Source organism: Fusarium redolens (genome assembly GCF_020744475.1).
Source record: "Fusarium redolens strain MPI-CAGE-AT-0023 chromosome Unknown BKA55scaffold_10, whole genome shotgun sequence".
Taxonomy (NCBI): Eukaryota; Fungi; Ascomycota; class Sordariomycetes; order Hypocreales; family Nectriaceae; genus Fusarium; species Fusarium redolens.
In genome coordinates, this window is record NW_025763673.1 from 144,435 (window position 1) to 164,767 (window position 20,333).

The 20,333-nt window shown below is 49.2% G+C and overlaps 5 protein-coding genes across 5 annotated transcripts; all 5 read left to right on the forward strand.

Annotated features, from left to right (window-relative positions):
• The first annotated feature begins 120 nt into the window (after positions 1-120).
• BKA55DRAFT_571204 (fungal-specific transcription factor domain-containing protein) lies at positions 121-2,290 on the forward strand. Its single transcript, XM_046193055.1, has 3 exons — positions 121-990; positions 1,060-1,527; positions 1,590-2,290. Exons 1-3 carry the CDS (start codon positions 154-156, stop codon positions 1,980-1,982), a joined length of 1,698 nt encoding a protein of 565 aa, XP_046047860.1. The 5' UTR covers positions 121-153; the 3' UTR covers positions 1,983-2,290.
• Positions 2,291-2,442: 152 nt separating this feature from the next.
• Positions 2,443-3,559, forward strand: BKA55DRAFT_594986 (pyridoxal phosphate-dependent transferase; the record flags this gene model as incomplete). The annotated part of the gene is made up of 2 exons (XM_046195735.1): positions 2,443-2,961; positions 3,008-3,559. 2 exons carry the CDS (start codon positions 2,443-2,445, stop codon positions 3,557-3,559), a joined length of 1,071 nt encoding a protein of 356 aa, XP_046047861.1.
• A 1,025-nt stretch (positions 3,560-4,584) lies between these two features.
• Positions 4,585-5,352, forward strand: BKA55DRAFT_540608 (amidase signature domain-containing protein; the record flags this gene model as incomplete). The annotated part of the gene is made up of 1 exon (XM_046190288.1): positions 4,585-5,352. The coding sequence occupies one exon, from the start codon at positions 4,585-4,587 to the stop codon at positions 5,350-5,352; it is 768 nt and encodes a 255-aa protein (XP_046047862.1).
• A 324-nt stretch (positions 5,353-5,676) lies between these two features.
• On the forward strand, positions 5,677-6,018 carry BKA55DRAFT_691317 (uncharacterized protein; the record flags this gene model as incomplete). Its single annotated transcript, XM_046199647.1, has 1 exon — positions 5,677-6,018. The coding sequence occupies one exon, from the start codon at positions 5,677-5,679 to the stop codon at positions 6,016-6,018; it is 342 nt and encodes a 113-aa protein (XP_046047863.1).
• A 1,780-nt stretch (positions 6,019-7,798) lies between these two features.
• On the forward strand, positions 7,799-8,481 carry BKA55DRAFT_691319 (uncharacterized protein; the record flags this gene model as incomplete). The annotated part of the gene is made up of 2 exons (XM_046199648.1): positions 7,799-8,173; positions 8,218-8,481. 2 exons carry the CDS (start codon positions 7,799-7,801, stop codon positions 8,479-8,481), a joined length of 639 nt encoding a protein of 212 aa, XP_046047864.1.
• Between the last annotated feature and the right edge of the window lie 11,852 nt (positions 8,482-20,333).

The window sequence follows — 20,333 nt, forward strand, 5'->3', positions numbered from 1 at the left end:
AGCGCCCCCAATTTTGAACTCGGAATGGGCTCTGATTCGGCAAATGCTAAAGATGGCGGGGTAACTTACCACTCAAAAACCCCACCCGTTCCCCAGATCAATCTCACTCTCCCAAAAACACACACAATCTCCTGGGAAAGGAAAGCAACTGCCATGACGCCGTTTCCGAGTGGTTGCTGGACCTGCAAACTCAGACATCGGAAATGCGACCTTCGGACCCCCGTGTGCGGAGAGTGCAAAGACCGATGCATTCCGTGCCACGGCTACGGCCCCAAGCCCGTGTGGATGGATGGGTCAGCTGCCGAGAAACAGAAGCTTATTCGCATCAAGAAGGCTGTCAAGCGGAATGCTCAGGATCTACGACGAGCCAAGAAGAGTAATCGGCAAGCAGTGAGGGAGGCAACACCTACTGCTAGACAATCTCCGCCACAGACATCCCTAGCCCAAGACGCCACTAGCCTTTCGTCTCCTTCGCAGCCAGGGCATGTTGCAGACCATGGCAGTCTTGGCCTCAGGCATTCCAACAGCCCAGAGCGTCTTCACCTGGGCCTCGAACGTACCCAAAGCTCGGTCCAAGATGAAACAAGTCCACAAGCTAGCCTAAGTTCAGAGCATTCGACTCCCTCATGTGTCTTACGGCCCGAATTGGCATCTCTAATCATGTACTATCTGGATCATGTATTTTGCTGGCAATTCCCTTATTTCAGCCCCCGTTCCCGTCTAGGCAATAGAGGATGGCTCCTCTTGTTCCTCAGCAACGGCGGTTCCCTGTCTCACGCTGCCCTGGCGCTCTCCGCCCTGCACCGAAATGCACTTCAAGTCTCTCGACAGCAGGGCTACCTTCATAACCAAGAAGCCTTCGAATATTACTCAAGGGCTTTAAGGGAGCTATGCGAGTTTTCGCGCCGCACTGAGACCGAGACGCTACTCAGCGATAAGCCTAAACTTGCGGAATTTGTCGCTGCAAGCATGACGCTGATAAGTTTTCAGGTAATAACAGGAGTGGTGGGAGAGTTCAGTGGATCTTGAAGGGTTCTAACTTGTCTCGACCCTTTATAGGTTTTCAACGGCGCAGAATATGACTGGCTTCCTCACCTCGATGCCGTGATGACTGTTCTCAGCATGAATTCACCGGAAGCTCTTCTTAGAAATTCCTCATCCTCCGATAACACATTGACTTCTCCAGTGAGCATGAACTGCGAAAATAGCGGCGAAGAATCCCAGCCGGATTTCGATTTCCTTGTAACTCAAGCATTATGGTATGACATCCTGGCATGTGCCTCGACAGGTCGAGTGCCGCGGATTCCATATCAACAATGGCTCGAAGGGTCAGATCTTGACATGGCCGACTTGATGGGTTGTTATAACTGGGTTATGATTGCAATCGGTGACCTCGCGCATCTCCAAGCCTGGAAAAAAGACATGAAGGAACAAGGGACGTTGAGCGTACCAGAGTTAGTGATGAAAAGTCGAAACATTGAGACGAGACTACAAAATGGTATTGTGGAACTAGAGTTGGCAGACAAGGTGAGTACCATTAAAAATAGAGAACCACCTTGGGACACAAACGGGTACTAATGCCTCAACAGGGCGATACCGAAATTCCTCAGGCGACATGGGTCTCGCACATCTTCGCCCTGGCATCGCTGGTCCTATCAAGCACTATAGTCTCAGGCCCTTGGGCATCTCTTCCCGAAGTCAAGGAGACGGTTGCAAAGGCCGTTGATGTGCTTCGGGGCTGGCCCCGGGCCATTCCACTCCAGGGTCTCGTTTGGCCTCTCTACATCATTGGGTGTATGGCCGATGCCGAGCAACAAGGCTTCTTTGAGTCACTCCTGACCAATCTCATTAAAGAATGCGGGGGTTTCGGAAATAGTGGCACTGTGCTTAAGATCATGAAGAGCTGCTGGGCTTTGCAGCATCGTAATCGAAATGGGGCGGAGTTGGTGCTTCAGACGGGAGGTCGTGTATTGCTGATATGAATAACCCAAATTATTGAACATGCGCCATGTCATTTTCTGTCTAATAGGCGATGGTCTTAGTTTCTTCTGGCCAAAGTGAAGTCTCCTCGGAAAGCATAATGGTAGTATGTGGAAGTCTAACCTGTATCTGCAGTAGCGTGCGTCTGTGGCGAAACCTGAAAGTGGGGTACACTCGGCTTAATGTGCATTCTGGGAGGGCAAGTGGAAGCGCCGACAGCTGTGAAACTTAGGAAAAAGTCAACTTGTTTGCTATTATTTATTAGCCCCATGTTATTCCAGCTATTCTCTTTTATTTGCTTCTCAAACACCTCAAACTCACGTGTCAGAAAACTGATACCTTTCAACAACGACATATACAGCCTCTGATCTATCTTTCTTCTCGGGTGAGATACATGGTCTTATCCCCAGTACCGCTTTACATGCATTAACTGTTTGGTAGAAAAAGTTCATCACCGCAAACATGAAGTTTGAGCGCATGCCCATTGAGATCGAGTCACCTGAGGAGTATGGCTATGACAAGATCAAGTATAACCTCTCCGAGAGCTCCATCACCGACCAGACCCTCAAGTCTCTGAACCTCGAAATCCCGAACCTCACCCTTCTGTATAACGAACACCGTGGTGAGACCGAACTGCGGAAGCTCATCGCTGACGACGCCAACGTGAGCGCTGACGACGTCCTTATCACTTCAGGCGCCGCTGGGGCCTTGTTCATCATCACCACTTCGCAGCTCGGGAATACACCTGCATCGGAGCGCAATCATCTTGTTGTGGTGCGCCCCAACTACGCAACCAATTTGGAAACGCCCAAGGCTGTAGGTTGCGAGATCTCTTACATTGATGTCGTTTTTGAGAAAGGCTTCCAGCCTAACATCGACGAGATTGAGGCCTTCATCAAGTCCAATACCCGGCTCGTCTCTGTGACATGCCCACATAACCCCACCGGCTCTACTCTCTCTCGGGAGGCACTTGATCGTCTTGTGGCTATTACAAAAAAAAAAAGGTGTTCTACTGCTTGTGGATGAGACATATCGGGATATAGCTTTTGGCGAGAAACTTCCTGTCGCGGCCTCTTTGGGCGATCATGTTCTGAGTGTTAGCTCATTGTCCAAATCTTTTGGCATTCCTGGCGTCCGTATCGGCTGGCTCATCGCCAAGAACAAGAAACTTCAAGAAACCTTCCTAGCTGCGAAGGAACAGATCAGTATTAGCGGCAGTGTCATCAACGAGTGGATAGCGATAAATGTCCTCTCGCGACGCCAGGAGATCCTGGCCGAAACAACAGATGAGATGAAGATCCGGCTTCAGATAGTTGAGTCATGGATCGAAAGTGAGGAGCTGCTGGAATGGGTCAAGCCGACCGGTGGCGTTGTCTGTTTCCCTAGGATTAAGAAGGAGCCCAAGGGGGGACTGCCGGTATTCTACGAGAGGCTTCTTAAGAAACATTCCACCTATGTTGGCCCTGGCCATTGGTTTGAGCTGTCTGATAGCTTTTTCCGACTTGGCTATGGATGGCCCTCACGTGGAGACCTTGAGGGAGGCATGAAGGCTATCTCAGCTGCACTGCGGGATGAGTAGAAGACAGATAGATTCATTTGGTAGTATGGGTGGAAAATGAACGCGAGAAATGGATAGCTCATGTCCTGAGTGAGTGCCTGTTACGATCTTGTAGTTATGTTATGTGTCCCTTGCACTATTTCCACCAGTTCATATTGATCATAAAGTGAATCGGTATTCGACTAAACCACTTGTTTCGGATACCTGAATGTTACGACAATTTCAACCTTTGCTATAAGATTTACACAGTTGCCATGCAAGGTTACTTATACCGATCACAATAATGCTTTGGAAACCAAGACATAAGCGCAACAACAGAGTCACATCAAGCTACTTGGAAACAGACTGTGTTTATCAGAATCACTCTATAAATTCCAATCACTGACTGTGGTTTATGTTAATCCGTAGGCTTTTGCAGTTAAACAGTTTACGCTGTAAGCCCATTTACGCCTTGGCAGTGAAACTTTTTCTCCTTCTCTACCATGAGATACTTTCATGGTCAGCTACCTCAAGTTTAATAAATATAGACTAGAACTCAACGGGTTAAAAAAGGAAATACAGCGCCATCTACAATATTTCCAACTGATATAATCACAATGATCAATAATATACACCGCTTCGAACTACCTTCCCAACGTCTGTGCTTCGACTTTCCCATCCAGTACTTACTTACCACACGCGAATATTTCCCAACTCGGTATAATCTCACTAAGCAAATCACTAAACACGCCGCTTCGAACTACCTTCCCAGTATCCATACTTTGACTTTCCCATCCAGTACGGTACTTACTATCACTGGCAATAGCACTCAGCACTAGCGTCAATGGCCTCGGCGGCCCGCCCTGATGGGCCGCCAGAGTTCGTGATGTTTTAAATCTTACTTGCTTCTGTGCTATAAAGCAATGGCCATTTTCCACCGGACGGAATCAACTTAGAAGTAGTCATTGTTCTCCTACACATGACTGTTGAACAAGTATAACTGCGCTATTCTGCCACCTCTCATTGTTTACTGAGCTTCAGTACAGTTCTATCCTGTTTTCGACATCATGTCTGCAGCCAGCTCACTCAGCTTGGTAGACGCTACCATCACGGACCTGAAAAATGCACTTGGTTCAGGCAGCCTGGCAAGTGTAGAATTGGTCACGCTCTACTTACACCGAATTGCTCAATTCGACATGCAAGGCCCGTCTCTTAACTCAATCTGCATTCTGAACCCAAATGCAATCTATGAAGCTCAAGCTTCCGACAATTATCGGGCCACCCCAGGCAATACGCCTCGTTCTCTTGAAGGTATCCCGTTTACCGTCAAGGACAGTTTCAAGGTTCGAGGCATGACGGTCGCCGCAGGATCACCCACCTTTGCCGACCTTGTGGCCCCAGACGATGCAGCCATCATCGAGAAACTTCGGGAAGCCGGAGCTGTCATATTGGGCCGCACTAACATGCCTCCCATGGCAGACGGTGGTCCACAGCGTGGCCTCTATGGCAGAGCCGAGAGCCCCTATAGTGATATATATGGCACAACTGCCTACGCTTCGGGTTCATCTAACGGCAGTGGAACTTCTACCACGGCTTCAATGGCGGCATTTGGGTTTGCTGGAGAGACAGTTTCATCAGGTCGCTCTCCAGCCTCCAATAACGCTTTAGTTGGTTACTCTCCATCCCGGGGTATCATCCCCAATAGAGGCCAATGGCCACTGTATCCAACATGCGACGTCATCGTACCACATACACGAACCGTCAGCGACCTTTTTCACGTGCTCAACGTCATTGTGTTTGATGATGAGAAGGCTCGAAGCGGAATCGACTTTTAGCGAAACCAAAGTTATGTCCATATTCCGAAAGCCTCTGAACTTCGACCAGCCGATTTCCACAGTCTTGAAGACCTTGGTTCTTTATATGGAAAGCGGATCGCTGTACCAAAACGCTTCCTCGGCGAGTCTGCTACATGCAGTGAATCTGTATTGCGCCTATTCAATTGAGCTCGTGAGGATCTTGAATCACTCGGTGCGACTATTGTGGAGGTAGACTTCCTACTCGTTGAGCAATATGTTAAGCAGGACTTTCCTGGTCAAGGTACCAACGTGCCGGGAATGTCGGTTGACTGGGCAAATCAAGAACGTTGCGAGATGATCGCTATGGCATGGGACGACTTCCTGCGGGCTATGAACGATTCCAAGTATCCTAATCTGACCTTTGCCAACCCGGATAAGATCCATCCCCATATTGCACCTCTGGATGATCCCTCGGCTCATTCCGAGGCACAGAATCAGGTTCGGTATGCCGACATGATAGCCTCTATCCGCACTAGAACCAGCACTCTAGAGACCCTTCCTGGTTGTCGAGAAGCTGTCCAAGCGCTTGAGAAGATGCGAAAAGTATTAACGTACATGATAAGCGAGTGTCTCAGACAAGCGAGTGTCTCAACAAACATCGATCCACAAGATGTAAATCGTCACAAAAACACAACGAACCTCTAAATCAATTGAAACTAACTGCTATACTCTTCCTCAGACACTGAAACAACTACCTGACATGTTCTTGCGTTATGCCCCATCTTGCCGCATGCTCTACAATGCCTTTCCTTTGCTTGCACCGACCTTCCCTGACTACAACTTCTCAACGATTCTTCCACTGCCTGCCCGTCAACATTCATCTGACCAATCGCTTGCCTTCCTTCCTCTACTGTCATCACCCCTCTCTTCTGCAGTCTGGTTTTTTTCATATTCCGCCGCCGACTTAGTATCTCATTTGCTTGTCGAAGGTCTTGGTTCTCAGCCCTTAACAAGGCATTCTCGTGCATTATCGCCTTGGTTCCCTTAGCAAGAGACTTGAGAGCTCCTAGAATTGACTCTGGGGAGCTACTTTGGTGCCGCCTGATTCGTCTATCGAGGTATTCACACTGAAATTGTGCTTCAAGCACGGTTTTTGGCGTCTTTGAGACCCAAGGGGTTGAGGGGCTAGCTACCTCCTCGGCAGGCGTTGGGGTCCGCAGCCGCACATCAAGCTTTGAGACCACACTTTCCGGGTCAAGAGGCACAAGCCCGGCTCCTCTAAAGGCTGATTTTATATTTTTCTCCGTCATTGTGGCCTGAAATGCGGCATAAAAAGCCGAGAAGAACTCGGTCTTGGAAACGTGGGTTATGGAGCATCGGATCAGATGCTCAATTTCTCGACCATACGCCTTCTTGAGTAGGTTAAAGCACCCGACATCGAGAGGCTGTAGTAGATGAGACGAGTGAGGTGGCATACAGAGCGTGATGATTTTGTTTTCCTTACAATATCTCTCAAAATCGATAGAGTGGTGACTTTCGTGGCCGTCGAGGATCAGAAGACGATAGCGACTATTTGATCGCTTGCTTGTACACCGGTCGAAGTGTTTTAGCCACTCGAGGCCTACCTCATTATCGGTCCAGCCATTTGGGCTCGTCGCAATGACCCAATCGCCTGGGAGGTTGCTGTCTCGGTACCAGTTGGCGAGGTGATACTGGCCCGCACCAATGATGAACGGCGGGATCGCTCGGCCTTCCGCATTGATGGCCTGAATGACGGTAATCCATTCCCGGTTCCCAGGTTGAACTGATTTAGGCCTCCCACGCCTGTCTGTGCCTGTGACGACCATTCCGCTTGCAATGACGCCCATCATAAAACCAGTCTCGTCAAAGTTCCAGATATCATCCGATCGGATGCCGTACTTGGCGACTGTGTTTTCCACAAGACTAAACCAGTTTCGAATGATGTTTGGATCTTCGCACTTGGCTCTCTGACAGTCATATCTACGAAAAAAACGCGTCTTGAGCTCTCTGTGTCGCTTGACAAAGTTGGAAGCCCATCGCTTGCCGACAGGTGGCGCGTCGCGGTCGGCGAGCAATCGGTTGGCCATTTCTTCCACACAACGTAGTCTCGGGGGAAATCCTCGCGAATCTAGGTCGAGAATGAACTGAACTATGGTCTGCTCTTCCAGATCAGACAGTTTGCGTGACTTGGGAGTGGCATCGCGTTGAGACTGGATGCCCTTCTGGCGGCGACCAAGGGTTTTCCAGGAGACTGTATATATGCTTGCTGCGCGACGGAGACTTAATTTTGGGTCATTTTGAAGAGCTTGAAGAGCAAGAAGAATATTCGCCTCGTTATTAAGCCGTGGCATTGTTGGTTGTTGAGAAATTCATGATTGAATGCAAATTTGGGGAAGTTGAGGGATTTTTGAGACACTCGCTTGTCTGAGACACTCGCTTATCATGTACGTTATACGACGATTGGATGGATGCCAATGGCTTCGATCTGCTTGCTTTCCCAAGCAACGGCGATGTCCCCTTCGCTGATGCCGATGAGAATATCGCCTCTATGCAGCATGCACTTCAAAATGGGATTAAATACGCCAATGGGGGTCGTGCACTTAAGCATCTCGGCGTGCCTTGTATTACAGTTCCCATGGGAACTATGGAGGACAAGGCTATGCCTGTTGGTATCACCTTTGCTTCAAAGGCTTGGGCAGACAATGATTTACTTCGGTATGCTTTTGCATATGAGAATGCCTTTAAGCGGCGAACCTTGCCTACCAAGACACCAGAGCTGCCAACTGACCAGATCCCTTTGATCAGCAAAGACTTGATGGGAGCACTGGTTGAAGTCTCTGTTGATAAAGTTGAGTCGAAAATAATCGAAGATGACCAATCTAGATCCGATCGATCTCAGTTCAAGGCATACTCACACCATCTGATTCGGATCTGGATGTACGTTTTACAGCTTTTGTGGATGGCGTAGCTGCCGAAGACGTTGCAGTCAAGGCTGGGAAGTGGCCATTCGACCGAAAGCTAACCATGCCTAAGGTTCACGAGAAGTATCCTACCCTGGCGACTGTCCCCAAAAACCACTTCATGTTAACATTTGTTGTGAAGACCTCCAGCGGAAGATGCGCCGCAAGGATGCTTCTGATCGAGTAGAAGGCTCTGGGACGGATTAATGATATTTTAATTCTCCGATTAGATTACCATGCGATACCCCTCTATTGATAAGTAAAAGAAAGTTTCCCCATACAAAATGCCCAATTTCACTTGTACGGTGCCTGACCAAAATTGGAGTTATTTACATGAAACAAGTTGTGCCTTGTTGAGAGTTTCATGCTGTTTCGTATAATGTTACGATTGCTGATTGAGAGCATTGAGAAGATTGAGTGTATCGGCAACTGGCTGCGAGAGGGGCATATTAGATCCTCAGCTGAGGGCGGGATAGGCCTTCCGTTTGATCCAGAGGCTATAAAGGGTGACATATAATAGCGTACAGGTCAAACGGGAGCGATTAAGAAGTATTCGGGCTCTACAGCTACATAAATCGATGCCTCTCACTTCACTGCAGTAGCTTGGCATCACGTGAGCCCTTATACCAATATGCATGAATATGTTATATGAATATGTGTTTCGCTAGATAAGTTAAATATAATATGAATATGCGAAGATCGGTGTAATTACTGATACGGGTTTTGATAGTGGCGGCGATGAAGACTCTGATGTTTATTCTGATCGATTTGCGGATGTCTGACAGTATAGGTGCTAAAGTGCTATAGTAATATCAATCGTGCTAAAGTGCTAGGGTGATATTCTAGCATACTTTTTGCGAATATGTGAATATGAATATGAATATCACTTTAGCGCGTGATATCACAATACGCAAGTCTGCCAACCGGGACTCAAATGCGTCGGCATCCTTTCCAAAGAGAATGGCTTTAACCACAAGATTGATTACGTGGCCAAAGCAACGGCCCCGCCGTTCCTTGCCATGGAACTTGAATCTCTCCCCAATGGTATCCATTGCAGTGTCGTTGTTTTGTGCGTTGTCAAGCGTGAAGTACCCAATTTTCTCCTCTGAGATCTCGTATGACTCGAGTATTTCGATGATCTCGTGTCCAATATTGGCCCCGAAGTGTCGAACTGTCAGCTCAGGCACTCCCAGAATGAGTTTGCGGGCCTTGCCATCCTCATTTCAAAAGAAGCAGGCAACACCATATAAAGCGTACTTATTCCGCGATCTCCAGCCCACAAACGAGATGTGTATCAACCCAGGTGCATTTCTCAATACCTCGATTACCTTCCGTTTGTGATTTTCAAACTCGGCAACGGCCAGGGTTGCAAACAAATAAATCAAATCCAAATCTATTCAAATCAAATTGAGCTATAATTTATCCAAATCAAATCAAATCGGGGCGTCCGATTTATTTGGATATTTGAATTTATTTGGATAAAATATTGTCCAATCAGCGCTCGTGTCAGACGGGCCAGTGTTGGATACGCAGCTAAACGATGGGGTGAGTGTATTAGGATCTGGAGCAGAAGGTTGTGATGTTATTGATTGTCGACTTGATTCCTTTTTATCAGTCTGTAAGGGAGGGGTTGGTTCAATTCCCCCTCCTTTTCTGGATACAAGAATAATATTGTGATAAAGAAAAGTGGAACCATTTCCCCGCCGCCAATCTAACAGCCAGTAGCCCCACTTTTGCGCCGAGATCCTGCCTATTTTGGTAACTGGGCCCCTACCTCCCAATTAACTGCCATAGTTTCTGGCTTTGATCCCGCCCATTGCAAGGTAAAGACTCCAGGAAATGGTCAAATATCCACGTCTGTCACGAGTGGCGATTGATCTCTTTTCAATTCATTAAGACATCTCTTCCGAGGCAAAGCGAATATTCAGTCTCGCAGGGCAGGTGGTTAGAGCTCAGAGACGGACTCCAGGCGAACATAGAAGCAGATCAATGTATCTCATTCAGGCTTGCAAACAAATAAATCAAATCAAATCGGGGGTCTAATTTGATTTGATTTGATTTATATCGATTTGGATCTTATTTGGTTATCTGGATAACCCCACTTTTCTCCCAAGACGATATACATTGAGCAGCTCCTATGAGATCCGCTTTGAGACGCCCTCTCTGAGCCGTGACCATTTGCCCGGCGAGGCTGAATATCCGCTCTGGCTCGGATGACATGGCCGGGACTGAAAAGAGATCAATTGCCATCCGCGACAGACGTGGATACTGGCGCCTTCGGAGAAGCCAGTATTGAATCGGGTCATCCACTAAACAATCGCCTGGATCGGTTGTGGCCACCCACTCTGCATACTCATCGCGCATGGCAGACGTCGAAGGCGCAGGCTGAGTACTGAGCTTCCTGATCGAGGCCATAAAGTCATCCAGGTCCGTTGTCTTCCTTGCAATAGTCGGCTGCTCCGGTAGCGCATCCTGCTCGACGGAGAGGTTTCGATACTCCTCCCATAGCTCTTGCACTGCTGTCTTTCCTCTGATTAACCAGCCCGGATGGTCAGCCCACTGCGACTCGACAGTCCACCAGCGAAATTCGGGATGAAGGACAAGCGCCGCGAGGTAGGCAGGGCTATCCTCGGTAAGGGTGTAGTATTGATCCAGTTTCATCCAGCCGAGGTTGCAGCCAATCCGTAGGTACGGTTCCTCGTCTCGTTCATGTTGTAACTTAGCCTCTTCCAGATGCTTCAAAAGCCACTCCATCGTTAGTAGAACCTCCCAAATCGCGCCAAATTTGCCTTCTTGAGGTCGGCCTTCCAGGCGCTTGGTCGCAATCTTTAATGGTTTTAGGATTGCCAGATACTCTGCAATTATTGACCAGTCCTCAGCGGTCATCTTATCATCAACAATCGCAGGTTTCTTGCGGCTCTTCTTCGGCATCGGTTTTATCCCGTTCTGTGTCCTCCTGGCCACGTACTGGTTCCATTCTGTTACCTCCGCTTGGACCAGAGAATCGAGTGCGTTCCGAAGCAGGTAGCCCCGCTCCATCATGGCTTCAGACGAGTTCCAGCGAGTAGCGTTGTCGGTGATGACGTCGTAGGTTGTTTTGTCCTCGAGGCTTAAGGCGGTGTTCTCAATAGACTGGAGCTTGTGCAGCTTCTCAATGCGCTGACCGGACCTTTGCACCCAGTGAATAATATTTGTGCAGTTTGCCTATAGGACCCTTTGATCTCCAGAGTTGGACCTCATCTTGGATTTCCTTGACGGCTTGACAATCCTCTTCAAATGCGTCGACGTCCGTGCCGAAAAGAATGGATCTAGCGACGAGATTAATGATGTGACCACAACAACGAAGCCGACGATGCTGCTTCTTGAAACCCAATTCAATACCCAGATCTTCAAGACACGTGTCGTTGCTGCCCGCGTTATCTGTGACAAAGTACCCAGTGCGCTCCTCGATCCCGTATTCATGTAGTATCTCGCTAACGCGGTCGGCAAGGTTTTCGCCGCCGTGGCGACCTTCAATCCGTGGCAAGCCTAGGAGAAATGTACGGAACTTCCCTTCATCATCAAGAAAGTGCACGGTGAGGCCGAGCAGAGAGGTAAACCTGCGAGACGACCACGCATCAAAGGAGATATTAATGCGGCTGAGAGAACGGCCAAGTAATTCCGTCACGACGCCTTTATGACGACTGAAGGTCCGAACAATCCATTCGCGAATCGTGCTATGGGTGGGAAGACTTCCCGAATCCACGATGGCACTGTTTGCGTACGCCATAAGATCGCGAAAGTATGGGCTCTCAAGCTTGTAAAATGGGATATTATCGCATGCCACCCAACGTATGAGTAAATGTTGAAAGCGGGCAGGTTCGAATGATGCTATAAATGCGTTCATCAAGGCTTGATCCTTTGGCCGATGAGGGTCTAGGTCAACCATGTCGAAAAGAGTGCGTTGTTTCTTCCTCTGCGGTGGCATGGATCCGTCTTTATTGATACGGTGGATATCTTCCATATGACCGTTTGCTTGGCTCGTAGATGCAGCGTCGTACATGTGGGTGATCGTAGCCTTCTTCTGGTGACACATTTTGCAAAGCCAGAATCGGTAACCGGAGCCGTCTTTTTCGATATCGAATCCGTGTTCCCATACCCACCCTGTCCGCGGCCTTCTTTGATGTTTGCGAATGGAATACCCCGAAAGGCGATTCCAGTCGATGCCTTCATAGCCGATATAGTCGACCGAAAATGATGCGTCATCCGCCGCCCCTCCTTTGGTCTCTGACGAACCGAGGTCAGGGCTATCAAGGAGGCTAAAAGCAGTAGAAGGAGCACTGGAAAGAGCTCTTGACGCCTGGCCAGTATTCGCATATTGAACCATATCAAATAAACCACGAGAATTATCGTGAATTGCCGATCGCTGTACAATATTCTCAGACCAGGCCACTTATGGAGTAGTGGGGTGTGTTCATTGCAAGGCCGACATAGGCTTAGAACAAACTGATTTCGTATGCAGCGCGTCGCAAGGTGGTAGGAAAACAGAATTTCGTGTAACCTTACGCGACGCGGGTAGGGGCGTAATGACTGGCAGTGATTGGGCCAGATCACAGAAGTGGGGCTTATCCAAATAGCCAGATATCCAAATAAATCTGGACATTGCGATTTGATTTGATTTGGATAACATTATGGCCCATTTGATTTGATTTGATTTGGATAGATTTGATTTGATTTGAATAGATTTGGATTTGATTTATTTGTTTGCAAGCCTGCTGACACAGGCAAGGTTGAAAGCCACTCCACCCAATCCACGTAGTGGATCCACTCGTGGATTCCACTGTCCACTCCACTGGCAAAATCCCAGTGGATTGGCTAATCCACCGAATCCACTCGGCAATGTCGTGGATGGATTAGGTGGATTTGGGTGGATTATAAGTGGGGTAGTTAAGGGCGCCCATATATTTTGGCAGAATGTCTTTAACAGAGGCTGATGTGCCCCATAATCTTTGCAATGTTGCTACCCTATGTCAAAAACACCATGAAGCTTCTGAACAGCGCAATTTTAGAATACATACAATATAGGAAACACTATTCGAATGTCCTATGCTTTCTCATTGGGATGACGTAAGTCTCAATTGATATACTTAAGATTTGCTCCGTGAGTGCATATCGTTATGAGGGCCATCAATAAGTGTATATTTTCCTCAACAACATATCCGGCAAATATCAAGTTCGACTGTCCATACTTTGGATTTATAATACAACAATTATACCATTAAATAACTGCCGGCAAGCTGATTAAAAAAACGCGTCCAGATCCCTCAATATCTCAATACTGCGCGAAAAATTGCAAGCGATACTAATCGCGTCAAGCTCGTGATGTGAAGGATGTTAGGGACTTATCTAATACCCGACCCCAACATGGCACTCGCTACGTGCTCGTCCACATCAAATTGGCTCGAAAGGCAAGTATCTGAAACATCTGCAGGATAAGGGCATATTGTGCCAACTGGTCGCGTTGGACGCGTCATTCGCGCTGACCTGACGACCTGTTGTTGACCCATCACCTGCACCATGTTTTGCGATTTCGACATGACAAAGAGATTATTTTACCATGCCCTCGCCTGATTCCTGCTTCGACATTTCCGACAGCGGCTTCGGGTCCGCTGCCGAATCAACACCCTGCCCGACGCCGTATCCTACCCGTTCAACCTCGACCCCTGTCTCGACTCTAAGGACCTCTTCCGTAAGCGATGAACAGTACGAACGTACGCTCTGGAGGCATTTCCCAGGCTGGGCGTTCTCTGAGCGAGCCAGGGAGACGCGTTGCTGGGCCTGGCAATTTGGATATGACATCCAAAAGGAAGACGCCCGCAGATGGATATGCCGAGCGTGCATTCGCAAGAATAATCCACATCCACGTCATTTCGAAGCTGATGGCATTCATAACGCGTACAATCATCTGTTCAACGATCACGGGATCCGCGCTCCGCCTGGAATGACCCAAGGAACTGCTGAAAAGAAGGCGAATTCTAAGGGCAGAAAGCCTCCGGGGCAGCGGACTCTAGCTGAATCCATGAAGCTCGATCTACACGACCCCCGAGAACAAGCGATTGCGAATGACTTCATCAAACGCTTCGACAAGGAACACTTCCGGAGGCTTCTGATCGATTGGATCGTGGCCAAGAATCACTCCTTTTCAATTGCCGAGGAGGCAGAACTCCATGCTATCTTCGATTACTTGAACCCGTCAGTTTCGGCACGTAAAGCCAATATTACCCACACAACTGTTCGAGAAAAGATCGTCGCCGCGTTCGAACAACACAAGCAGAAGGTGATAGAGGTCTTGGGCAAGGCGCCTGGCCTTATCCACATCTCCTTCGACGGCTGGCGGTCTGGAAACCGATACGCCCTATATGGCATCTGTTGCTTCTTTAGGGACGAAAACAACAAGCCTTGCAAGATTACGCTTGGGCTCCCCGAAGTTAGCGCCAGGCACACGGGGCCTAATATCGCCGCAGAAATCCTCGACGTAATTGAATCGTATCAGATCCAAGACAAGATTGGCTATTTCACGCTTGACAACGCGAAAAACAATGATACCGCTATGGAGATTATTGGTGGAGAGCTCGGCTTCGTTGGGGCCCGCAGGCGAGGGCGCTGTTTTGGGCATACCTTGAACCTCTCCGCCAAAGCCCTTCTATTTGGGCACGATGCTGACGCTTTTGAGCGGCGGATATCAGGCGTAGGGCCTCTTACCGAAGCAGAACATTTGATTTGGCGCAAGAAGGGGCCAGCAGGCAAACTGCACAATCTTGTGGTAGCTATCCACAGATCTGACTTGTTGACTGGCATGCTTCGCAACATTCAACAAGAAGCCTTTAACAAGTCATCTGACCCAAAACTCAACGCCAGAAAGCCATTGGATGTTATTTTGGACAACGATACGAGATGGCTGTCACAGTTATACATGATACGACGAGCTCTACTGCTTCGCGACTATATCGAACGACTCATTGCCCACCATCGAATCGACTTCGAACAACAGAACAAGGCCAAGAGGGGCGGTCCTAAGAAGTCACTCACATTGCCCTTTATTTGCCAGCCAGAGAACCAGCTATCCGATAAGGACTGGGAGGTGGTCGAAATATTTGCGCAAATCCTTAGTTACTACGAAGCCACGATCAAAATGCTAGAAGGCGACGGCCAGATCCGCAAGCGGAAGCGTGGGTGGACTGGGTCATATGGCAATATTTGGGACGTTATTCAAGGCTTTGAATTTCTTCTCGAGCAACTTGAACGTTTTAAGGATATCGCGAAGGACTTCCCTGATACTGAACACTTCAGGATCAACATCAATTTGGGCTGGCAGAAGTTGAATGAGTACTATGAGATATTGAGCGAGACGCCCATCTACTACGCTGGCCTGGCGCTCCATCCGGCATACCGATGGAAATGGTTTGAACGCAACTGGACTGACCGCCCTGAGTGGATTGACGAGGCGAAAAACATGGTTCACGATGTCTGGCGTTTTGAGTATCGGGAGGCCGCGTTGCCTGGACAGGAGCCACCAGCCGTTGAGCCAGTTCCCAAGCAGCGGAAGACTTCGGACAATCCGTTTCAGGAATACCTTAAACGAAACCGCTACACAGCGCCAGAAGCAGGTCATGGTGGCCTCACGCCAGGCGAAGACGAATACCTGCATTGGATTACGCACTGCGAAAGTGGTGATGGCTCCATCGACGATCCTCTCGCTTACTGGCACGAGAAGCGATTCAAGTATCCAAACTTATCGCGAATGGCGCTTGATTTTCTCACGATACAACCAATGTCTGCTGAGTGCGAGCGTCTTTTCTCAGCAGCAGGTCGGATGGTGAACCCTCTGCGCCACCAACTTGAAGCCCAGATTATCGGGATGTGCCAGGTATTGCGTTCATGGCTGAGGGCTGGTATTATTCATGAATTAGATCCCTTCTTTATCTCGGTAGACGAAGAAAAAGTCGGCCTCGAATTAGCTCAGATGTCGGATCAACAGCTTGAAGGATGGGCAACAAAGTGGCTCACTCAGGTGGTGGGCGTTCAAGACGAGATGGGAGCCCGTTGGGGATAAGGTCTCACTCGGAAGTTGGAATAAGGGACCTACGTGGGCAAGGGCTTCGGGAATAGCGTCACCATCATGGCATCAAGAATAGAGGCACTTGCCAATCCACCCAATCCACCCAATCCACGATAGCTCACAGTGGATCCACTATGCTGAGATATTCAGTGGATTATGATCTACCCACTCCACTCGAGCTGCCAGTGGATTGAGTGGAGTGGCTTTCAACCCTGGACACAGGCGCCCGAAAGCTAAAGAGAACCCTTGAAAGCCCTCAGGCTGAGGTTGAACTACTCAGGCATGAGAACCAAGGCCTCCGTGAGACAATTATCCGTGAAAAACAGCGTAGGCAGCGTGGTAAAGCCCTGAAAGACTATATCTTTGATCGTGTGGATCCTAATTCAGCTCAGGTGTTTAGCCCACAAAAGATCGCCCAAGCTCGCCAGAAGAAAGTTGAAATGGAGGCGCAGAAGGAAGAGGAGGCTCTCCAGAAGAGAACTGAAAAGGCTCTGCGGCAGAAAAGAGTAGAGGAGCAAAAGCAACAGGTATTAGAGAGGAAGAGGCAGCGGGAGGAGAAAAAGGAAAGAAAACGGCGGGAAAAAGAAACAAAGCAGCTTGAGAGAGAAGCAAACCGGCAGCTTCGGATTGAGATGAAGAAGCAGAATCAGCGGAGTATACAACCGAAGCATCAGGCACGGCAGAATGGCTCAGATGGTCTCGAAGAGAATGGGGGCATTCAGGACGAAATCATCGTCGTTCTTCCCACAGTTACCCAACCCCCCGTATTATTCAAGCCACCCAACGAAGCATTAAGTACCCCAAATACAAAGGCGCTGACGCCACCCAGCCATAAAACTCGGCCTAAAAGGCCTTCTTTAGTTGTCGAGAGCGATCGGGAGGTAGTGGTGGCATGTCGGGACTCGGGGCGATCGCAGCGGAACAGGAAACGACCGCGATGGCTTGATGACTTCGAAGTTAATTGAAATAAGTCTTAAGGAAATAATTATATCATCTTCGTAGTTTTAGCGCATTTTGAAAAGTGCTTGTTGAGCTATGCTAGATTGAAGTCGCCCATGTAAGTTGGCAATAATCCGGCAGATCACCGGATCCGGCGGGTCACTGGGAAATCCCTTATTGGCTTTGGCAGGATTAGTCATTCGCGACGCGAAATTAGACTTCCCCATCGAAATGCAGTTTCTGCAAAAGCGTCAACAGATCACACTATCCAGCATGTCATTGGTACAAACGGCGCATCGTATCGAGCCTGTTGCCCGTCAGCGGGAGGACCAGGCGCGGCTGGGAACAGCAGCTGCAAGGCAAGCCTGTTGTCAGAGAGGCTGTGAGGGGCCTGTGGGCGCGGCAGCTCGGGACTGCCCTCGAGTGGTTACGGCAATATAAAGGGTGTGTCAGCGCCCCTCATCTAGCTGAGCCTTGAAATAGTAAGAAGATCAGACAAAAGAAACAGTATGAAGGGGAAGGAAAGGGGGAGAGGAGGAGAGGAGGAGAGGTGCGAGTGCGTCCTGAGATGCAGGGCTGCCGTCAGATCAGATTAACAATCAGATATATCAATCAGATCAATCAATTCAAATCAGATATGAAATTTCGTCAGATCAATCAATTCAAACACAAGCATCTGTACATCTGATATATCTGAATGGAGAGCAGCTACCCTAGAACCGCCGGATCATCTGTATGTTCCGGCTCCGGAGAGGGTGGCTCTTCCTGAAAAGCTACGATGTTACAGGGGTCAGCCGAGCTGATTGGTCCTGGACCCTTGCTTGCCGGGGTCTTAGGTAGAGGCGAATCTAAAGGTACCCGTATTTACTCGTGAGATTCGGAACGCCCTGTGGAGTCAAATGCCATGTACTAAGTGGCTCATTCCTTTTAGACTCTCAAAAAGTCGATTATAGTCGTGTTAAATCCAAAAAGGCCAATTATATGCTGCTAAATCAGCCGTAAGAAGGGTAGTTGACTCCACAGGGCGTTCCGAATCTCGTGAGTAAATACGGTAGATCACCCCTTTTTTCTACCTCTCGCTCTGATACGGCATAGATTTAGCCAGACTTTGGTGGATTGATCATAGCAATACCGCGTTTGAGTAGATTTGCATTGGATGCCCTTGCAATCTCGGCCATGTCAACCGATTGTGAGAGAACATTCAGTCTTGCGAAGCTTACAGTCAGCTCACAGCGACATTCTCTACTTGGATCGAGCATTGAGTCGATCCAATTACTGAAGAACTGGATAAGGGGAGGGTGTGTTACTCTGAGGGGGCTATGCTTAAGCAACAAGGCAGTCAGATCCCACGGGCAGAATCGTGAGGCTGGGAATAGCTCCACGTGACCTATTATATATCAGATATCTATCAATCAATCAATCAGATCAGATGTAGAGGGCAAATTATCAGTTCAGTTCAGATTTACGTCCTAATCTGATTTGATTGATCTGACGGCAGCCCTGCTGAGATGGTCTCGTCCAATGCCGGGGGCGGATCTTGTCGAAGAAGGCGCTTATCTTGGACAGCTCGACGAACCTGTCGAAGTTTTTTCCTATTGCTAGGTTGACGGCTGCATTCAGTGAGGGGCGAGCCTAATCCCATGACGCGGCAGCACCTTTCGGCAATAGAAGATATGATCCGGTGCTTTGCGTCGGTTGCATGAACAGACCAGGCGTGCATCGCCATGGTCGAATCCCTCGTGATATGCGGTGAAATCACCGTGGAGGGATCTCGCTGCCAGCAGTTGGTGCAAGGCTGTTCGCCAAAACTCTCACTCCTGCGGACATCCTCTGGTCGCCTTGAGATTGAGTCTCCTATACTGCTCAGGAGCGGCGGCGGACGACCAGGTCTCGAATGCTTCCTTCGGCTTTTGTCTTACAACCCTTCGCAAGTATGCTAGCGTTAGCTAAGCCCCTTCGGGTTCGGGGAGTGATGATGCTGCTTTGGCCAGTTTATCGGCCTCTTCGTTGCCAGGGATGTCGTTGTGTCCTGGCACCCAGCGTACCTGTCTGGCTCCATGCGATGCTGTTAAAGCCCGAAACTAAAGGAAGACGTCTTGAGACGAGACAGACGGTGTGCCTCGAAGGCACGAGCGGCCGCGAGGTTGTCTAGGTAGTTTATGATGTTTCACGATACTGATTCTTGTAGGTTTAGGGCGGCCTTTAGGCCTTCTAATGCCCCTCTAGCTTCGGCATCGAAGACCTCAGCCGGTCCGAGGCGACCTAATCCGTCGAAGACATGTTCTAAAGCTGCTTTCCATCTGTATTTGATATCTTCGTTTGATGAGCTCGTGGTAAGTGGGGCTGACTGGGTGGTAGCTCGCAAGAGGATGGCTCTCGTCAAGCGACTTGAGTCGTGCGGAGAACCTGAGTCGCCGCGCTTGGAGGACCTGAGTAACTGGCGGTATCCCACTTTCCCGGTGGAGGGCGGCGGTGGGTGTCGTCTCCCAGAGGGGCAGTATAGGTCTCATGGACTGGTTCAAGGCCTTGTTCATTCTCTGTATGAGATGCTGGTTGCTCGATGGCGGGTCTCTGGTAGGCTGGCTCCATCGCGGCCTTATCATGCCTGGGTACCACGCTTCGGAGCCGTAGAGCAGGACTGGCTCGACTGACACCCTGACGGCGCTTCGGACAGCACTCGGCAGCGGACCGTGTTTCGTATTGGTGAGTACTCGTAGGTGGTAGGCCACTGCCTTCGCTTTCGCCGCCCAATTCTCTACATGGATTCGGAACGATAGCCTGCTATCAGGCCAGCGCAGAGCCGACTCGGGTGTTTCTCGACGTCTCCGTGACATACCGGCGGGGCGGTCCTCAGTTTACTGCGAGAGAAGTGCATGACATCGATCTTCTTCGGGTGGATGGAGACGCCGTTTGTCGCGCCCCAACGCACCATCTCCTTGATGGACTCAGATGCCGCAGCTGTCGTCTCGTCTACTGTATCGCCTATAATAAGATAGATGTAT

Bases quoted from the DNA above. Each gene is read 5' to 3' on its own strand.
- BKA55DRAFT_571204 (XM_046193055.1), top strand. From the start codon at position 154: ATGACGCCGTTTCCGAGTGGTTGCTGGACCTGCAAACTCAGACATCGG. The intron at 991-1,059 runs GTAATAACAGGA...GACCCTTTATAG, and splicing joins TGACGCTGATAAGTTTTCAG to GTTTTCAACGGCGCAGAATA. The intron at 1,528-1,589 runs GTGAGTACCATT...ATGCCTCAACAG, and splicing joins AACTAGAGTTGGCAGACAAG to GGCGATACCGAAATTCCTCA.